The 17,316-nt window shown below is 42.0% G+C and overlaps 1 protein-coding gene across 2 annotated transcripts in view; it reads right to left on the bottom strand.

Annotated features, from left to right (window-relative positions):
* Positions 1–17,316, bottom strand: part of TMTC1 (transmembrane O-mannosyltransferase targeting cadherins 1) — a 234,511-nt gene that overhangs the window by 33,772 nt on the left and 183,423 nt on the right. For both annotated transcript variants that reach the window (XM_036019208.1, XM_028533351.2), the window contains exon 12: positions 12,830–12,973. In XM_036019208.1, coding sequence (XP_035875101.1) covers positions 12,830–12,973 — 144 coding nt within the window. The remainder of the gene's footprint in view (positions 1–12,829; positions 12,974–17,316) is intronic.

Raw genomic sequence — 17,316 nt, 5'->3', positions numbered from 1 at the left:
TTTTTAGTGTAATGATCATCATTAAATACACAAATAAACAACGCTGTACTAAATATGAAATAGCACCAGTAACAAACAGAGGCTTTACCCCTGGAAACCTCATTCTAAGGCAGACTTCGAGTTGAGAAAGTGTAAATGCCAGACCCATAGGTCAGAATCCACTCAGCTGAAGGCGAGGCCACGGGAAGGCGTGTGTCTTCACTTCTAAGGGTGATAAAACCTTGGTAAAGGTGAATGTTTAGGCATGAAGGAATCAGAAGCAATTTTGAGCCTCTTTTGTAGCCACACCAGGAAAGCTTCTTAGAAAAGAACATTGTAAGTAGCTATTTCCAAGTAAAAACATATAATAAGAAAAGCAGGAAATTTCAAAATGATACCATGAAATTCCTTAATCACGGGAATTACCTATGTATTCTCACGGTACAGACCAGCCCTGGGCCAGCATTAGACAGCATTAAAACTTCCTAATGCATTTGTTTTGGCTCTACAATAGGCTACTTAGGAAAACCAGATGTCCGTTGTTGCAAACCCCATCTACGTAGAGCCACTTTGTTATCCACTCACAGTGAATCAACCCGTCAATTAAAAAGGCTGAAGTGTGAAAGTAACATTTGCCTCTGAAGGGACCAAGCATGTAATTTAGGTAACTGAGTCCACAGGTTACCTCTCTGAATTCAGTAGGAAAAGCTTGAACTAAGGAACCCATACTTGGCGGACAAACTGGTAAGGTCGGCCGCAGCACATAACCCATAAAACTCGCCATGGGCGCACTTCCAGGTTAGGATCACAGGAAGGCACATGTGGTCCCTCTGGAAACTCATGTCACACTGAGGGTACTGAGGACCGTCAGAGCCTACGTGAGGGGCTGCAGCTGGCATGGATGGAATTATGAGGGACACCTGGACAGGTGAGAGTAAAACCACTCCAGGGTTAAAGTAATATTTCCTGCCTCTCAGTATCCTGAATCTCCTTATCTGCCAAACAAGTCAGCTGATGACTGATAACCCCCCAGGACCCAAAATATTCTGTCTTCCCTTGTCCCTTAGGTCAGTAGTTCTCAAATCTCAGTGCTTAAAAATCAGTGAGTGTTTGGTAAAGTGCAGGATCCCTCTAAGATTCAATAGGGCTGGGGTAGGGCTAGGAATCAGCATTCTTAATAAGCCCCTCAGGTGATTCTGTTGAGGGTGGTTTTCAGCCTATGCCTTAAGAAAGTCTTCCCTGTGTGGTGATTGCTGGGGTGGAGGGGGGATAAGGGGACTAAATGGTAATGGGAAAATGTAATAAGGATTATATATTTTAATGTTGAAAAAATAAAAATAAATAGAAAAGAAACTCTTCCCTGGTTACTATGTGGGATTGCCCGATCAATTGATCCTTGATGTAAGGCTAAATGTAACAGGACTAAGGAAGCTTTAAAAAAGCAGAAAGAAGACTTTCTGGGACCATCTGAGCCAAAGAGAAAGGTCACAGGGGCCAGCTGATTTGCCCAGGTGATCGATACCTCTGGATGTCCGGTGATGTGGGGAGGCTGGGGGTGGAGGGGTGCAGCGGGAAACACTGCAATTGGAGGAGGTGGTTTTCCCCTTCAGAGAAGCTCTGTGGTGAGTGTCCTCTATTTTGCATCCAAGTCCTAGCTCCTGTGTTATCCACATGGTCATCATACATAAATAAAAAGCTCCTAGTATTCTGCAAGCAAAATTCCACTCTCTTAAGTTTCCCCCAGGAACTTCCAAAAGGCTAAAATTCCTGAGATGGGGTTCCTGGAACCAATAACACCTTCAACATTGATTTCATAAGAGAAACATCAAGTAGAAATGCGATCTTGTTCATAATGTGCAAATCTTGCCATTAAACATTTGTAGTTTCACAGGGAATTTCCCCTTTGGTTATGCAGCAGTGAGACAGTTTTTCTTGTGTGTTAAGTAAAAACATTTGCATCATCTCACTTTCCTGGCTCTAGCTCAATGACAGATATGTAGCAAAAGCAAATAAAACCTCACCACATTTTCTTTTAGTAATTAAAGACCTGTTAAGTGTCAATTTAGAAAACTTTTTGGACTCCTGTCTAAACTCTCAAGACACATTCATTTAAACTGAAAGCAGATGCTTGCCTTGAAAAAGTATTGACATTTTGGGGGAATTTAGGAAATGCCAGTAACAGAAATAAATGGATTTGGCAATGCACTTGGCAGTAATAAAATTTCCCATTAACCACAGTGTGAACTTGGAGTGCTAGGCAGCTTTTTTAATTTCTTTTTCTTTGTCAGGGTATTTGTTGTTGTTGGATCCAAAAAATGATGTCTTTCACAAAGGAAAAAGGGTATGTTCTTATTTTTTTAAATGTGGTGGTGGGGAGAAGGGAGTGGAGGGTAGACTTTCCTAGCTTTTCTGAAAAGCTGAATCATGAAAGTCAAATTGTAAACGTCTGATTGAGATGACCTTCTCAGAGCACACATTTTTCTGTGGCTCCACTCTATTTCCTGTACAGCAAATTTTAAAAGATTGGATTATCCTCTGTGTGGCCTCTTTAATGATCGTGTTTACTGAGCTCATTTCTGGGCAACGCGATGGCTATATTGCATCTAGTTTATCGGCGTTCACCCCAGTTTTTCTGCTTGACTTTTCACAGAAGCTGCACAGAACTAATTGTCTGGAGGACTGATTCATATTATGTGGTGGAACAGAATGAATTTTTTCTTGAACTCCAAACCCACACTCAACACAGTTAGCGTCAAGTAGACCACCTGCCCTCCCCCCACCCCCATAGTGGGTTTGCGGGATGGGATTCAGGTCACTGTGGCAATGACAGGAGGCAGCTGGGGTGCCCACTCTACGGTGTGAGTGGTCAAACTTTGGACGTTTTGAACACCTGCCTCCCCAGCTGAAAACTGAGGAAATGGAGTGACAGAAGGTCCTGACGCTGTCCGGCCACAGACAGAGCAGCAGACACGGACACAGGGCTCGCGGGAAGACCTCCCATAGGGGCTGGCACCCAGCAGGCTGTGAGGAAACGTCCCTCCTGAGTCCCCTCTGCCGCCGCTTCTCCGAACCGCTGTTGATGTCTTTATCGTCAGCTCAGAGAGGGCACTGTCCTGAAGCCCGGCATCTGGACCCTTGTTCCACGATGGCCTCGTCCTGCCCAGGTGGGCTGGGAGGGGGTGGAGGGATGGCCCCACGCCACTATTACTTCAGGGTGCAGGCAAATATTTAAGCTAAACCTTTCAGTGATTTGAAGGAAAGCCTAGAAACAGTGCTCCCAGGGTGGGACCTGGAGGAGAAGGCAGCTGAGAGTAGCTGATTCTGCCAGGACTTACTGACCCCTCTGATGAAGGGCCACAGCTGAACCCACGGCCCTGGGTTTGGGCTCAGGCTGAGTGCTGTCTGAATCCCGACTGTGCCCTCCCCCACTGTGTGACTTGGGTTAGATGCTCCATCTCCATGAGCCTCAGTGGCCGAATCTGTGAAATGTGCACATTAATCTCTCCCTCCCCAGCTTCCTTCAAGGGGGAAATAAACACACATGAGCAGTGTGCTTGGGCAGTGCACTTAGCAGAGTGTCTAGCACAGGGGATGGACGGCGTAGGAAATGTGAGCTCCACTGGCTCCTTCCCCACCCTCCACTCAGGCCGCCACCCAGAGTTTCTGCGGGAAGATTCACTGGCTGATTTCTCAGCACAGGCACGATGCTGTTCGAACGCAAGTGTTGCCTCTGAAAAGAAAAGGGACTTCCAGTTCCTTTCTGGTCTTGTACTAACACTGCAGTTAAGAGATGGGAAACTTGGAGTCCTCATTAAAACCACAGATTCTCCCGTCCCTCATTTAGAACAGCAGCAAATGGAGCCTCAAGGTGGTTGAACATTGCCCCAAGAGCTGTTCAACTGCAGGGCTAGAAAATGTATTAGCTCCTTCTCATTCATAATTGATTGTATTCTAAGAACTTCGGCTTCAGATTAGAAGTGAGAAATTATGTCCCTGGGCTAGTAAGAATTAATAATCACTAAAACTTATTTCTTCTTTATTGGCGGCTAGGTCCTGTTAAGTATTTCCATACATTCTTGTGTTTAGTACTCATGAAGGATGCAGTTACTACTGATATTTCCAGTTTATGAATGAGTAGTTGGAGGCACTGCAAAACAAAATCGTTTTCCTAGGCTGCAGACTACTCCATTATAGAGCTGAGATCCACACTCGCTACACTCTGCAGCTCCTGGGCCTGAGGCTGGCATGGCGCCCAGCCAGACGGAGGGAAAGCACTGGCTGTAGACGTCCCACCTCACAGCTTACTGCCCGTGGCCCCACCTCCCTGTGTGCCCACCTGTAACAGGGGAGTGATGGTGGTAGCCTTCCATGAGCCCTGAGTGGGCAGGATCTGGAGCCATGAGGAAGCACTCTGCATTTGTCATTCAAGAGTCAGTTACTATTGTTCTTGTCACTTGGCAGGAGAGGCAGCAGAAAGGTTGAGGGCAGTGAGCCCTGCAAGGCTGCCAGCAGACAGGCGGCACCGCAGGACGCAGGAAGTGGGACAGTCCCATGCTGGGCCTGCTGGAGAGAGTGGAACATGGGAGGGAGGCTGGCAGAGCTGGGAGGAGTCACGAAGAAGGAAGGAGCCTTCAGGGAGGTTTGACTTCCCCACACGGCTTCCCAGACAGGGGCTGCGGGCCACAGGCAAGAGTGGGCCACAGGCAGCACAGCAAGCGTGCACTGCCTCTTTCTGTCCTTTGAAGTTCTCCTCCTGGACTTTCAGAGCATTTTTAGATTTGAACACCTTTTAATGATCTCTAACCACTTATAGTCCAAATTAACCTCTGTGTCAGGGCAAAGCTGATCTCCTACAGGATTTAAGATTTAAAAAAGTTGAGGTGCCTGGTCCCCTGAAGTAAGACAATATGTCCAAGAAGAAATTTCCAATGATTACCCTCATTTCTTTTTAAATTGAGTTGCATCTTCTTTACGTATACTCCAAGTTAAGAGTTGTTCTAAGTCATTCGCCAGCACAGGAGCTTAAGGGAACCAAATGGCAAATGAATCCAGGACAGGTGATGAGGTGTAAGGAGGTGGAAAAGTTCTTTTCAGGGCAAAGGGGACTGCTAAAAACTCCAGTACTTCACAAAGCAGGCCAGCCCTTTCAATGACACTGTCTCAAATATTTATGCAAGGAGGGAAAATGATGACATCCCAGTGTCTTCAAGAGAAGGTAAACAGAGCCAGCGGTTCCTGAGAGCTCGCTCTCTCCCACGGTGCCTCCTGTGCAGAGCCGGCTTGTGGCCTCAACTGTGTTCATTGCAGCCATCAGGGCAAAAGAAAGGATTGAGAAAAGGGACCTTGCTGACCGCACTACGGATTTAAAACAACTTACCCATGCCCGATTCATTAGTAATCACAGCCTAAATGAGTACAGTTTTGGTGAGGGAGAGATACTTACAAAAATATTTTCACAATTAGCCATCTGTTTATATACAAATAACTCCAAAATCTTGAGGAAGTAGGTAAACATTCTCATCATTTCTCAGATAATTCAGTTTTGTAAGACATTGAATATAAAAATGCAAGTAAAACAGAGATCAGACGAACTAGAAGAGTTTTCACTTTAAAACCTTTTGTCATATTTTTCCAGAATGTAGTTTGCAATACACTGTAGTTTCTCATACACTGACAAGTACTCAGTGTTGGCTTAGCATCTGGGTCCACACAGTGTGGGAGAACAGTAGAAAAGGAGGAGGAAAGTGGCAGGATTGTGGAAAGTCTTGAATGCTACGGCATGTCGACTCTATGTGGGTCTGTAATAGATAGTCAATGAATTTCTCAGGTGCTCCCAAATTCACAGGGAGGGTGGAAGAAGAGTAGATATTGGCAACAGAAGAGAAAAATAATGTATTGTGATATAACAATGAGATAAAGCACTTCAAAAGCAGTGGCAGGTGGTCGACAGTGTGATACTCTTCACTTCAGAGAAATCAAGGGGAGTGAGAGCTGAGACAGCCTTCGAATTTCACAGCTGATGCACAGGACAGCAGCTCCGCTGGAATGCTGAAAGGACAGGTGGGCGGAAGAGGCGCCATGTGCTACCCATTCCTCTTGTCAGTTTGGTCAGAGAAAGGAAGGACTCAGGGGAACAACTGGAGGGAGTAACTAAACTGAGGAAGAGTCGCTAGGGGTCAGACATCTGTGGAATGGGAAGAATCTGAAGACCGGGAGGGAGCCCGTGATAACGGATGGGGGGACGGGGAAGAAATAGCATCAAGAACATGTGGATTTTACACTAATGAGTAATTGGGGCTGAAATAAGAAACGCTGACAACAGCAAATGTTAGGGTGTGAAGCAAAGGGACCGCTCACCATTGCTGGAATGTGTTACGATTACTCTGAAGAACTGTTTGGCACTTTCTTAAAACAGTAAAGATACAATTATCCACAATTCCACTCCTAGATATTTACCCCAAAAATGAACATACGAAGACTGGGATGTGAATATTCACAACTTGAATATTCATAACAACTCCAACCTATAAACAAACCAAATATCTACCCATGGAAAATAACAACTTACCTCATATTTATACAATGGGATATGTATAATTATACAAATTTTTACATTTATACTACTCAGCAATAAAGAAGATAGTATGTAATAACATGGATAAGACTCAAAAATTATGCTAAGCAAAACTATTCAGAGAGCAAAAATGTACATAGCAAATGATCACCTGTAAAAGGTGAAAGATTTATGCAGTCTTGAAGAGAAACCAGAGTACTGATCACCTGTAAATGAAGCTCTAAAACAGGCTACACTACTTTATGGGAAAAAAATATCAGAACAATGGCCTCACAGGAGAGGAAAATTACTCAAGAGAAGTATGAAGGGTGTTTCTGGGTTGATGAAATTATTCTATGTGTTATTTTTGGGGTAACTACAAGAGTATGTTAAATATCAAAACTCATTACTTGAGGTTTGTGGACTTTTTATATGTTAATTATGCCTCAATTTAAAAAAAAACACACAAACACAGGTGTGAACAGGTGCCTTATGAGTGAGGCAAGGCAATTCTTTCTCCCACAAAAGAACTGAAGAAGAGGTAGTCTGAGAATGCAGGAAATTTTGAGGTAGGCAGAAAGGAAGCTGCAAAAAAATTCACCCTGAGTGACTTGAACACCGTTAGTAAAAGTAAGGGGCGATGCCATCTTCTGGGTGTGTGTGTGGGCACTGCAGTGGGGAACAAGGATACAGGAAACACACATCAGGAAGACAGGAAATACTTGAGACATATTATAAGGCCAGAAAGGATGACTCTCTAACAGCTCTAGCTCCAACCCTATCCTGTTTATTTTCCCCCCACATGGCTATCTTCAGAGTTTTTTGTAAGGGTTGCATTTATCTCAGATTTGTGTTTTTCATCTCCAGCCCATGATAGATTAGATGGGAGTCTAGGGTGCACATTCTTGATAGAGGTGAAAACTGCTTCTTAGATGTCAGGTGGTAGAGTAAAAAACTCATCTTAGATGTTACAGTGATGTGTGGTCTCCCAATGCTCAACCCCACCTAACAAATCTTATTCCTGGGTTTTAAATTGGGGTTGGAGGTGATTAGAAAAAAATGCTTCAAAAGGGTGAGGTGATAATGACAAATGTTGAGAAATGCTAATCTAGGGAAAGCAAAATTCAAGCAATGGGAGGACCTGAGGTTGGGGCTCTAGTCAGGCAAGCAAATGATAGTTAAGGTGTGAAGGAGTCTAAGTCGATCTCACCTGCAAAACTAAAAGAGATCAGATAAATTAGAGATAGGCTATAAACTCTGAACATAACAATCACAGAGATTCTAATGATGGTGAAGGACAAGGCCAGAGGAAGTGAACACAACTGAGCTAGAAAGTGGCAGGTCATAAATCATCACTCCATCAGTAGGTCAGCAGGAGTGACAGAAAGCAGGATGGGAAGGTGGACGGAAGTAAGAGGTTAAGGTCAAAGAGGAACATTTTGGAATTCAGGTGTTGAATGCACAGATCAGCACAATTAAAAAGCCCATGGCATGGCCATTGGGTGAGTGCCCAAGGAGGGTGGACTGGAGGGCCCTGCAATGCAGGCAGCAGAGAAACCAGGCAATGAATGTAATTTTTGCATTTGCTACAAATGGCGGCATGGGCTGGGAGCAAGAGAAAGTCATTGCTCTGGTGCTCGAGCCCCCGGGGATGAGGGGATAGGGTACAGAAGACTGTGAGATGGTGGCAATGAGGATGGAGATGAGTGAGGGAGATGCTGGACTGGGCTTCTAAAGAGCTGGGAGAAAGAGACCCGGGGAGAGAGACGGGTGCGAGCTCAGTGAAGATGAGGGGGAAGAACTGTAATGGGGTTGAGACTACGGGTAAGTAAAGTTGGAGGAAACCCGGAGACTAATAGGTCACCATGGGGGCGGGAGCAGGGCTTCACTCCAAGGAGAGGATGCAGAACTTGTGCCCTCAAAGTCAAAATCCTAATGCGGTGGGAAGATCCGAACATGTTTTTCTTTATACAATGGGGCGGCATTCTGGATTCTCTGGGGCTTCAGTTAATAGCAGAGAAGCAGAGAAGGAGAAAACTACTATCTCGAGGGTATAAAAATTCATTTTTATGAAATAAAATGTGGTGTGGCTAGTATCAAAGCTGTAAGAAAACTTATCACTAACATTTAAGTTTATTTCAAAGACAATGGTTATGCTTTCTGGGTTCTTCTATTCTCTAGATATTCAATTTTCTAAAGGATAGGACTAAAGAAAATGAAATGTACGCTGTTATCAAATTCATCTTCTATGCAGTTTAATTATTGGATGTTTTATTTCATTTTCTTCTGAGTTTTGATGATAAGATTTATTATAAGTCCCATGTAACACCTATAGCTAATCATATGAATGGAAGGTGCTTTTGGCAATGAGGGGTGTATAATGTGATTCTTTAAGAGGTTCTTTTCGTATTCGGTTTCAAACTCCAGCAACTATTACAGACACAGAAAGCAGTCACAGAAATATTTCCTCATGCCCTGAATTTAAATATTCTATTATATTCTTTTCAGCCATCAGGGACTTTTGCTCTTTTCATTCACAAAAAGTTTAGGCTACTCTTGCCTATTTTCTTTTACATGTTAGGTTCCAAGCAAGGCCAACAATAATATAAATTAAGAACACTGGCATGGAAAGTTGTCCCTTATCAACCTGTCCCATTGCATGTAAATGTGCTCCACAGACTCGTGATAGATCAGAGTCCAGTGGAGGGGTCTTGAAAAAGGCCGGATGTATTTGGATAGCGCTCAGGGGGGTCTGCCACTGGAAACAGATCTGAGGCTGCCTGTCACAAAATTCCAAAACTTCAAGTAAAATTCATCCTCAGCACTGTAAGATTTCTAAGATTCTCTAAAAGAAACACATCTTATTTAGAACTTCTGGCTCACATTGCTCTCAAAGTCAAGGGCATTAATTAAGGTCTGTGCTGTCCAATATAGTAGCCACTAACCACATGTGGCTGTTGATCCCTTGAAATGTAAGTAGTCTGAGATGTCCTGTAAGAGTGAAATATATACTGGGTTTTAATGATTAACTATATAAAAGAACGTGTACTATCTCATTAATATTTCTACATGTTCAGTTATAAAATTAATTTTTAAGATCAATAACATGTTAAAATGAGAATATTTTGGATATATTAGGATAAAATAAAACATATTGTTAAAATTAATTTTACATGTTTTATGTTATGAAATACAGCCACCTGAAAATTTTAAATTACAAATTCTGACTCATATTTCAGTTGGTTGATCGTTCATCGCACTCATAGTCCTGCTTTAGGGTGCATCCAAGTTCAGGTGAGCCACAAGGGGGCAGTAGAGTGCGATGATACAGAGTGAGGGGACTGGGTCAGACAGATCTAGGTTCAATTCCCAGGTTTTCTATTTCTTCCCTAAGCACCATGCTACTCCAATCTAACCTGCTCATATCTGTAGAGATCTCTTAAGTTCTTAGAAGGAGCATTAATTTCTATATTACAAAAAAGGGCACAATTTTTAACAGTTAGCTGCCTAACCATAGTCTGTGTGGCTCAGTTGGTTGGAGCATCGTCCTGCAAACCAAAAGACTGAGGGTCTGATCCCTGGTCAGGTCACAGGCCCAGGTTGCACGTTTGGTCCCCAGTTGGGGTGCATACATACGGGAGGCAACCACTCAATATTTCTTTCTCACATGGATGTTTCTCTCCCTCTCTCTCGCCCTCTCTTCCCCTTCTCTATAAAATCAATAAGCAAATCCTTGGGTGAGGATTAAAAGAAAAAGCTGCCTAATGAGAAATAAATGTAGTATGAATCTTAAATAAATAGTAAAATGGATCAAACCAAACCAAATTTGTAGTGTTCTTTCCTCTTTTCACCTTTGACTCATTGCTACTTAGCAGAAAAACACTAAGGAAAGCAAAAATAAAACTTGGCATCATCCAAATGCGGATGGGCTCTGCTGCTTGGTGAGTCACCTCTCTCTGCTACGGAGTGGTACAGTGGAAACAGCCTTTATGGTTTGCTTAAGAAAAACAGGAAGGACCTTTCTCTCAAAAGGCAATCACATACCATTAAGTAGCTAAATATTAGATAATTTTTGGATATAAGAGTTATTTGAGCAGTAGGGGTAGTGGAACATGAACAGGATAAAAGTCTGAGGGCAGGAATTCAATCTTGGGTCTGCCTCAGCCTAAACCAAGGTCAGAAGAAATCTCCAAATCTTGGTTTTCTCATCTGCAAAATGGGGATGGGAATCATAATACCTCTCACAGCAATTTGTTTTGAAGATTAAGTAATGGATGTAAAAACACATCTGTAAACTGGAAAGCATTACATAAATGTTAGCTGTTATGATAATTTTATTCTACTGGATTCTGAGAATAATCTACACAGATGCAGCCACTTTGCTCTCTGGCATAATGTGAAAGCGCAGCCGTTGGACAGCGTGGCTTTGCACAGACACTTAACTGGCTGGGACCTTGACTGGTCCTTGGGCTGGGACCTTGACCCACCCATTCCTGGGAGGGTCTCATTACAAGAGCACTCAGGGTGCTGCAATCCTCTGCAAATGTAACGCATTATTGCTGGTTTGGGTGACAATCAAGAGCTGATTTTACTGAAAGGGAAGCAGTCCTCTGTCGGGTACCAGGAGTCCCTCCTGCTGTGAAAAGCAGTCATCACCATGCTCCAAAAAATATTTCCTTGTACTTTTAACCCACATGTACTAATTCAAGATAACAGTCAGGGGTAATCATAGGAGAATTGAAAACGGAAGGTTAGAGTGTACCTCTCTTGTTCAGGTCCTGACCAGATGAAATTTTTAAAAAATTTCTGCCATCATTTTCAAATCGAGGCACATCCAGCACATTATGATAATCATAACTGCAGGCTATCACTCCTAACAAGAAACAGCACTTTATATAGAGGCCAGTGAAGCTAAAATTTGGGGGAAAAATACTCATTTACATAATTTTTGAAATCAGTACTATATTATCCATGGGTTCCCCCCACCCAAATACTGGGTAGGCTTTTACCCAGATGTGAAGTTATTTGGGCTCTAAGTTAGGGCACATACAGATGTATTGTAACAATGACTTAAAAAAATAAGTCCTTAGATGTTCACATAAAGAACTAAGAGTTTATAAAAAGAGTAAAGTAAACACACCCTATAGCTAGTTATCTACAATTAGAACTCATTTCCCCCCAAACATTTGATTTGTTCTTATTTTTAAAGGGAACACTGAGTAGCAACGTCTATATGTATAAGGAATATCTAAGGAGTAAACAGGAAGGTGAAGCAGGTGCATCACACAAGCTACCGAGGCAGGTAGGACAATCCTGTTCGGGAGATGATAAAAGAGCACAGCACAACGTTAACCTCAAAGGTACCAAACGTGCTCGCTAGAGCTTTAGAGACACGGAAGCCAATTCAGCATGTGTACACATTGTCGGATCCTAACAAGTACAGATAAATACACCCCTACAACCTGATTCCAGCCATATTTTTACCTTTAATGCCCACTTCTAATGCTTTCAACCTAGTTTTTGAGTTTAGACGTTCAATGATCATTGCCAGCACCATCACCAACATTCCGTGCCTAGACTTCCTATTCCTAAAAGTGCAAGATGCAAAAGCACCCCTTTGTGTTCGTCTTCTGTGACACTAATTGCACTATTAACCTTTTACAGGGCAGTGAGTGAAAAGCCATCACCAGTGATTATGCCCAACAGGCCTTCTTTAAAGAGTTACTTCACTCATTACTAATTCCAGGCACACCTCCCTTGGTTCCTTACCTACAGTACAAACGGGGCAGAGTTGTGGTTAGGACATTTGGTTATACCTGCAGAGCAGACTGCTTTTCCCACACCAGCACTTTCCCCGAAGTATACTCATGACGTACTTGGGAAATGCCCTACCGAAAAAAGACTGACTTGGAAGATGCTGTGTTCCATATTCCCCCCTTGAGGGTTCACAGGACCTTTAGCACATTAGAAATTCTTGCATTAAAGGAACTGTCCTTAGTTTAATTCAGCATTTCCTGAGTTTATTTGGCCATGTCATCCTTCCCTAATTCCACCTCTCTGCAGGCACTGTGAACATCTCCCAGAGCTAACACTTCCCGAAAGACATTCTAGAAAATACTCTTCTTGACTGATAAGGGACAGAATTAATCAGATGAATATTGAATCTTCTCAAAGCTCAAGATCCCTAATTATTCCACTCTTGGAAGACGAGACAATAGCATAATTGAGTAAGTGCTGAGAAGAAAGGATTTCTGGGAATCACAAGGCCACCCGACCAAAGGTACACAAGCCACTTACTTAAGGAGATTCCCGAGATTGAACAGAGCGCGGCTGTGCTGCGGGCTTAGCTGGAGAGCCCTCTGATAGTACATCTGCGCCTCTGCCGTGTTTCTCGTCAGTGTTCCAAGGTTGTTCAGGGCACTTGCATGGCGTGGATACAACCTGGAAAATTTGACATTTTAAAGCATGATTGTTCAAAACTTCTAAGTGGGGCACAGTTTGCTTGTCCTACCCTCCCTCTCCCCCCGGGTGTGGCACGGCGAAAATGAAACACTGAATTCTTTATTTTAATGGTATGTCTATGTCAAGCTTTTAAAATCCAATTCTACTGAGATATAATTGACATAAGCACTGTGTAAGTTTCAGCTATACAGTATAAGAGTTTGACTTACATATACTGTGAAATGACTGCCATGATATGTTTAGTTAGCATCCATCGTCTCATATAGATACAAAAGAAAAAGAAATGTTTTCCTTGTGAAGAGAGCTCTTAGATCTACTCACTTAACAACTGACATGTGTGTCATACAGCAGTATTAGCTATAGTCACCCCTAGTACTCATTTACCTTATTACTAGAAGTTTGTAGACCACCTTCACCCAATACCCCAGCTCTGGTAACCACAAATCTGATATCTTTTTCTATACTTGTTGTTTTTTTCTTCACATTTGACATGTAGGTGAGATCATACAGTATGCTAAGCCCTCATTTAACATTGCCAATAGGTTCGGCAATTTTTAGTGAATCTATTATAATGAAACCAATTTTACCATTGAATAATTGCTATAAACAAGAGGTAAGCTCCTGAGGTATCTCATTAACATTATAACTAAACCTCACTGACCGAAATGATGTTGTGCAAGGACCTGCTGTATTTGTCTTTCTCTGTCAGACTTATTTCACTTAGCAGTGTCATGTTGTCACAAAATGCAGATTTCCTTCTTTTTTAATGGATGAATAATATACACACCATAACTTCTTTAAACATGTGTTCTGTTTCCATATCTTGGCTTTGTAAGTAGTGCTGCTATGAATACGGGGTTGCGGATGGCTCTCTATCATAGGGTTCTCATTTCCTTTGGCTATATTCCAACAACTGGAATTGCTGAGTCACACGGTAGTTCTATTTTTAATTTTTTGAGAAACCTCCATACTATTTTTCAGAATGGCTGCATTAATTTACATTTCCTTTTCTCCATATCCTTACCAACACTTGTTATTTATTAGCTATTTTCTGAATACTACCATTCTGGGTTTCAGGTCAAGATGGCAGCATAGGTAAATGCAGTACTCCTCTCGGCCCATAACCACATCAAAATTACAACCCAACTATAGAACAATCATCATTCAGAACCACCTGAAACCTAGCTGAACAGAAGGCCTACAACTAAGTATGTAAAGAAGAAGCCACATCCAGACAGGCAGGAAAAGTGGAGACATGGAGCGGGCTGGTCCCACGCTCATGTGTGGCAGATAAAAACTGGGAGTGGTATCTAGGCTTAAGAGGTCCCTGCTAAGGAGCGAGGGGTCCCAGCCCAACACCAGTTCCCTCAGCCCAGGATTCCAGTGTCAGGAAGATAAGTCCCCACAATTTTTGCTGTAAAAGTCAGCATATACTGTGAACGAGTAAGACGGGGGGCTTCTAGATTCCCACGCATTCCTCTTAAAAGGTCCACACATGGACTTAACGTATTTTGCCATGTATAATGTGCACTTTTTTGCCCAAATTTTTGAGGGAAAAGTAAGGATGTGCATTAAACATGGGTATATTATACATGTCTAATCACTGGGTTGTATCCCCAAACCTACTATAATATTGTGACAACTGTAATTGAAAAATGAAAAATGATTTAAAAATATTAGCCATACTAACAGATATGAGGTGATATATCATTGTAGTTTTGCTTCCCCTCGATGATTAATAATGTTGAGCATCTTTTCATGTACCTGTTGGCCATCCGTATGTCTTATTTGGAAAAATGTCTATTCAGATTCTTTGCCAGTTATTTTAACTGGATTTTTTTTGTTCTTGACTTGTATGGGCTCTTTACATATTTTAGGTATTAAATTTTTATCAGATATATGATTTGCAAATATTTTCTCACATTCAGAAGGTTGCTTTTTTATTTTATCAATGGTTTCCTTTGCTGTGCAAAAGCATTTTAGTTTTGTGTAGTCCTACTCATTTAGTTTTACTATTGTTGCCTTCGCTTTTACTGTCAAATCCACCCCCCCCCCCAAAAAAAAAATCATTGCTAAGACTGGTGTCAAGGAGCTTACAGCCTATGTTTTCCTCTAGGAGTTTTATGGGTTTTGGTCTTACATTTGTTTTTAATTAATTTTGTTAATTTTTGTGTATGGTGTAAAACAATGGTCCAGTTTCATTCTTTTGCATATGCTGTCCAATTTTCCCAACACCATTTATTAAAAAGACTCCTTTTCACATTGTGTATTTTTGGTTCCTTTGTAGTAAATTAATTGACCACAGATGTATGGGTTTACTTCTGGGCTCTCTATTCTCTTCAATTGACCACTGTATCTTTTTTTTATAAAACAATACTGTACCATTTTGATTACTATAGCTTTCTAATATAGTTTGAAATGGCACATGGTGCCTCCAGCTTTGTTTTTCTTTATTATGCCAAATCTTAATGGTGAACTATTTTTACAGTTTCAAGCATATACATAAGGCAGGGAAGCATATGTTTGACATTTACTGCCCTAAGTAAATAACTCCCAAACAGTGCAAAGGCAAATAGTATGTGAGTCTATAGGAGTTAAATAAATTTTAATCCTTTGGAGATTAAAATTACTTTCAATTTGCTTTAATAGAAAATTCTCTTTGCCTCGGGTGCTGAGTTTCTGTCCTGGCGGGACTGCTGGCCAGCTGCCTCTGCAGTGCCTACTATTCCCACAGGATGCTGGGAGTTCCCTGGGTGAGACGTCTTCACAACCACATTTGGACTGGAGCATCAGTTAGACCCTCACCATTTAGAAAAGGTGGTACATGTCTCTCCATGAAAAAAACTTTATCCCCAAATAATCATCCCTCTTGACTCTCTTTTTCCATGTTATCTGATCTCCCTCTCCTTCTGCACTTTGGTACCACCTGGCCTGACAGTTGTCACAATAAAAATCCTGACAAACAAACAATATCAAAAAATTAAATAATGCACAATGAAGTGAAAATAATGCTTTTGGTGTTCAAAAGCCAGTGCAAAGGATTGGGTATATATCAGTAAACCAAATTTGTGCTGATTAAGGAAGAAAGGGAATCAATTTTTTGTCCTTAACTCAAGCTATAAAGAAGGCAAATCAGCACAGCAACACGGTTTAGCTGTTTCTGCTGCATTTAGAGTGGACATATTTAGCCGCTCAGAGGTTCACTCCATCTCTGTCACCCTGAGTACTTTGAATAAGGCTGTGGAGCCGGCTTTTAATGTGGGAAAGCCAAGGTAATGCCCAAGTAATAAAAATCGGATCTGTTCTTGTCAAGTCTCCTGACAATCAAATGCCCTCCCACCCTGTTCTGTATGTTCTAAGAAGATCAATTTAATTCTGGGACAGAAGGGGTTGCTATTAAAGGGCCAAAAAGACAAGTTGCAGAACTTTTTATTTCAAATCTTTGATTAACTGGAGCTTCCTAAGTTTATTTTCCTGTGCCATCCTCCTTTCCCTACTCCCTCACTGAACAGCGATGAACATCCCTCAGAACTTCAGAACTTGTGTTTTTAAAAAGATATTTTGGGTAATGCTTCTCTTGACAGACAAGGAGTAGAATCAATTCAAATGAATGTTACATCCTCTCAAAGCTTAAAGGCCCTGATTATTCACAATGGCTTTGAAGGCTGTAGAGAAAGATATATTATGAGAGGAAGTGGGGAAAAGAAAATACACCAGGCCAGACAAGTGCTGCTGTTTGTTTCCCTTTGGTGACCTTTAATTAGCAAAGACAACTTTAGAGTCCCTGGTCCTAGCCCCTTCATACCCAGTCTCACAGTTCCGGAGACATAGCAAGTTTTCTTGCTCTCTGTGAGATGCCACTACAGGATATCAGAGCTGTGAGGAGAGACAAAAATAAAATGCTCCTGTACCTGCCTGTTTGCTCCATACCCAGAAGTCTCCTGGGAAGCTTGTGCCTAAGAATTATTTTGGAAGTGGTTTCGGAGGGTACATTACAGCCAGGGCCGGGGCTCAAATTCTTCTAAAGGAACTTTTTTTTCTTTTATGTTGTGTAAAGCTCTGTGACTTCCAAATGATTTAAGAGATGTCTAGTGAACACAGTGAGAATAATTCTCATCATTTCCCTGATGACAAACAGTGATAAAAAGCATCCCAAGACATCTGCCTTCTCAGAAGAGGTAGCTTCATAAACTTGATCTTTCCTGTATTTCTTTCGGCTTTGAAGCTCTCAAAATACAGGGCTGAGGTGAAAGCACAAACTATGGACAAGGACGGTAAATTCAGCGAGCGCGTCCACAGCAGGCTCACCTCCGTGCCCGAGT

This window comes from Phyllostomus discolor, chromosome 2, assembly GCF_004126475.2.
Source record: "Phyllostomus discolor isolate MPI-MPIP mPhyDis1 chromosome 2, mPhyDis1.pri.v3, whole genome shotgun sequence".
NCBI lineage: Eukaryota > Metazoa > Chordata > Mammalia > Chiroptera > Phyllostomidae > Phyllostomus > Phyllostomus discolor.
This window is presented reverse-complemented; position numbering and strand designations above follow the sequence as displayed.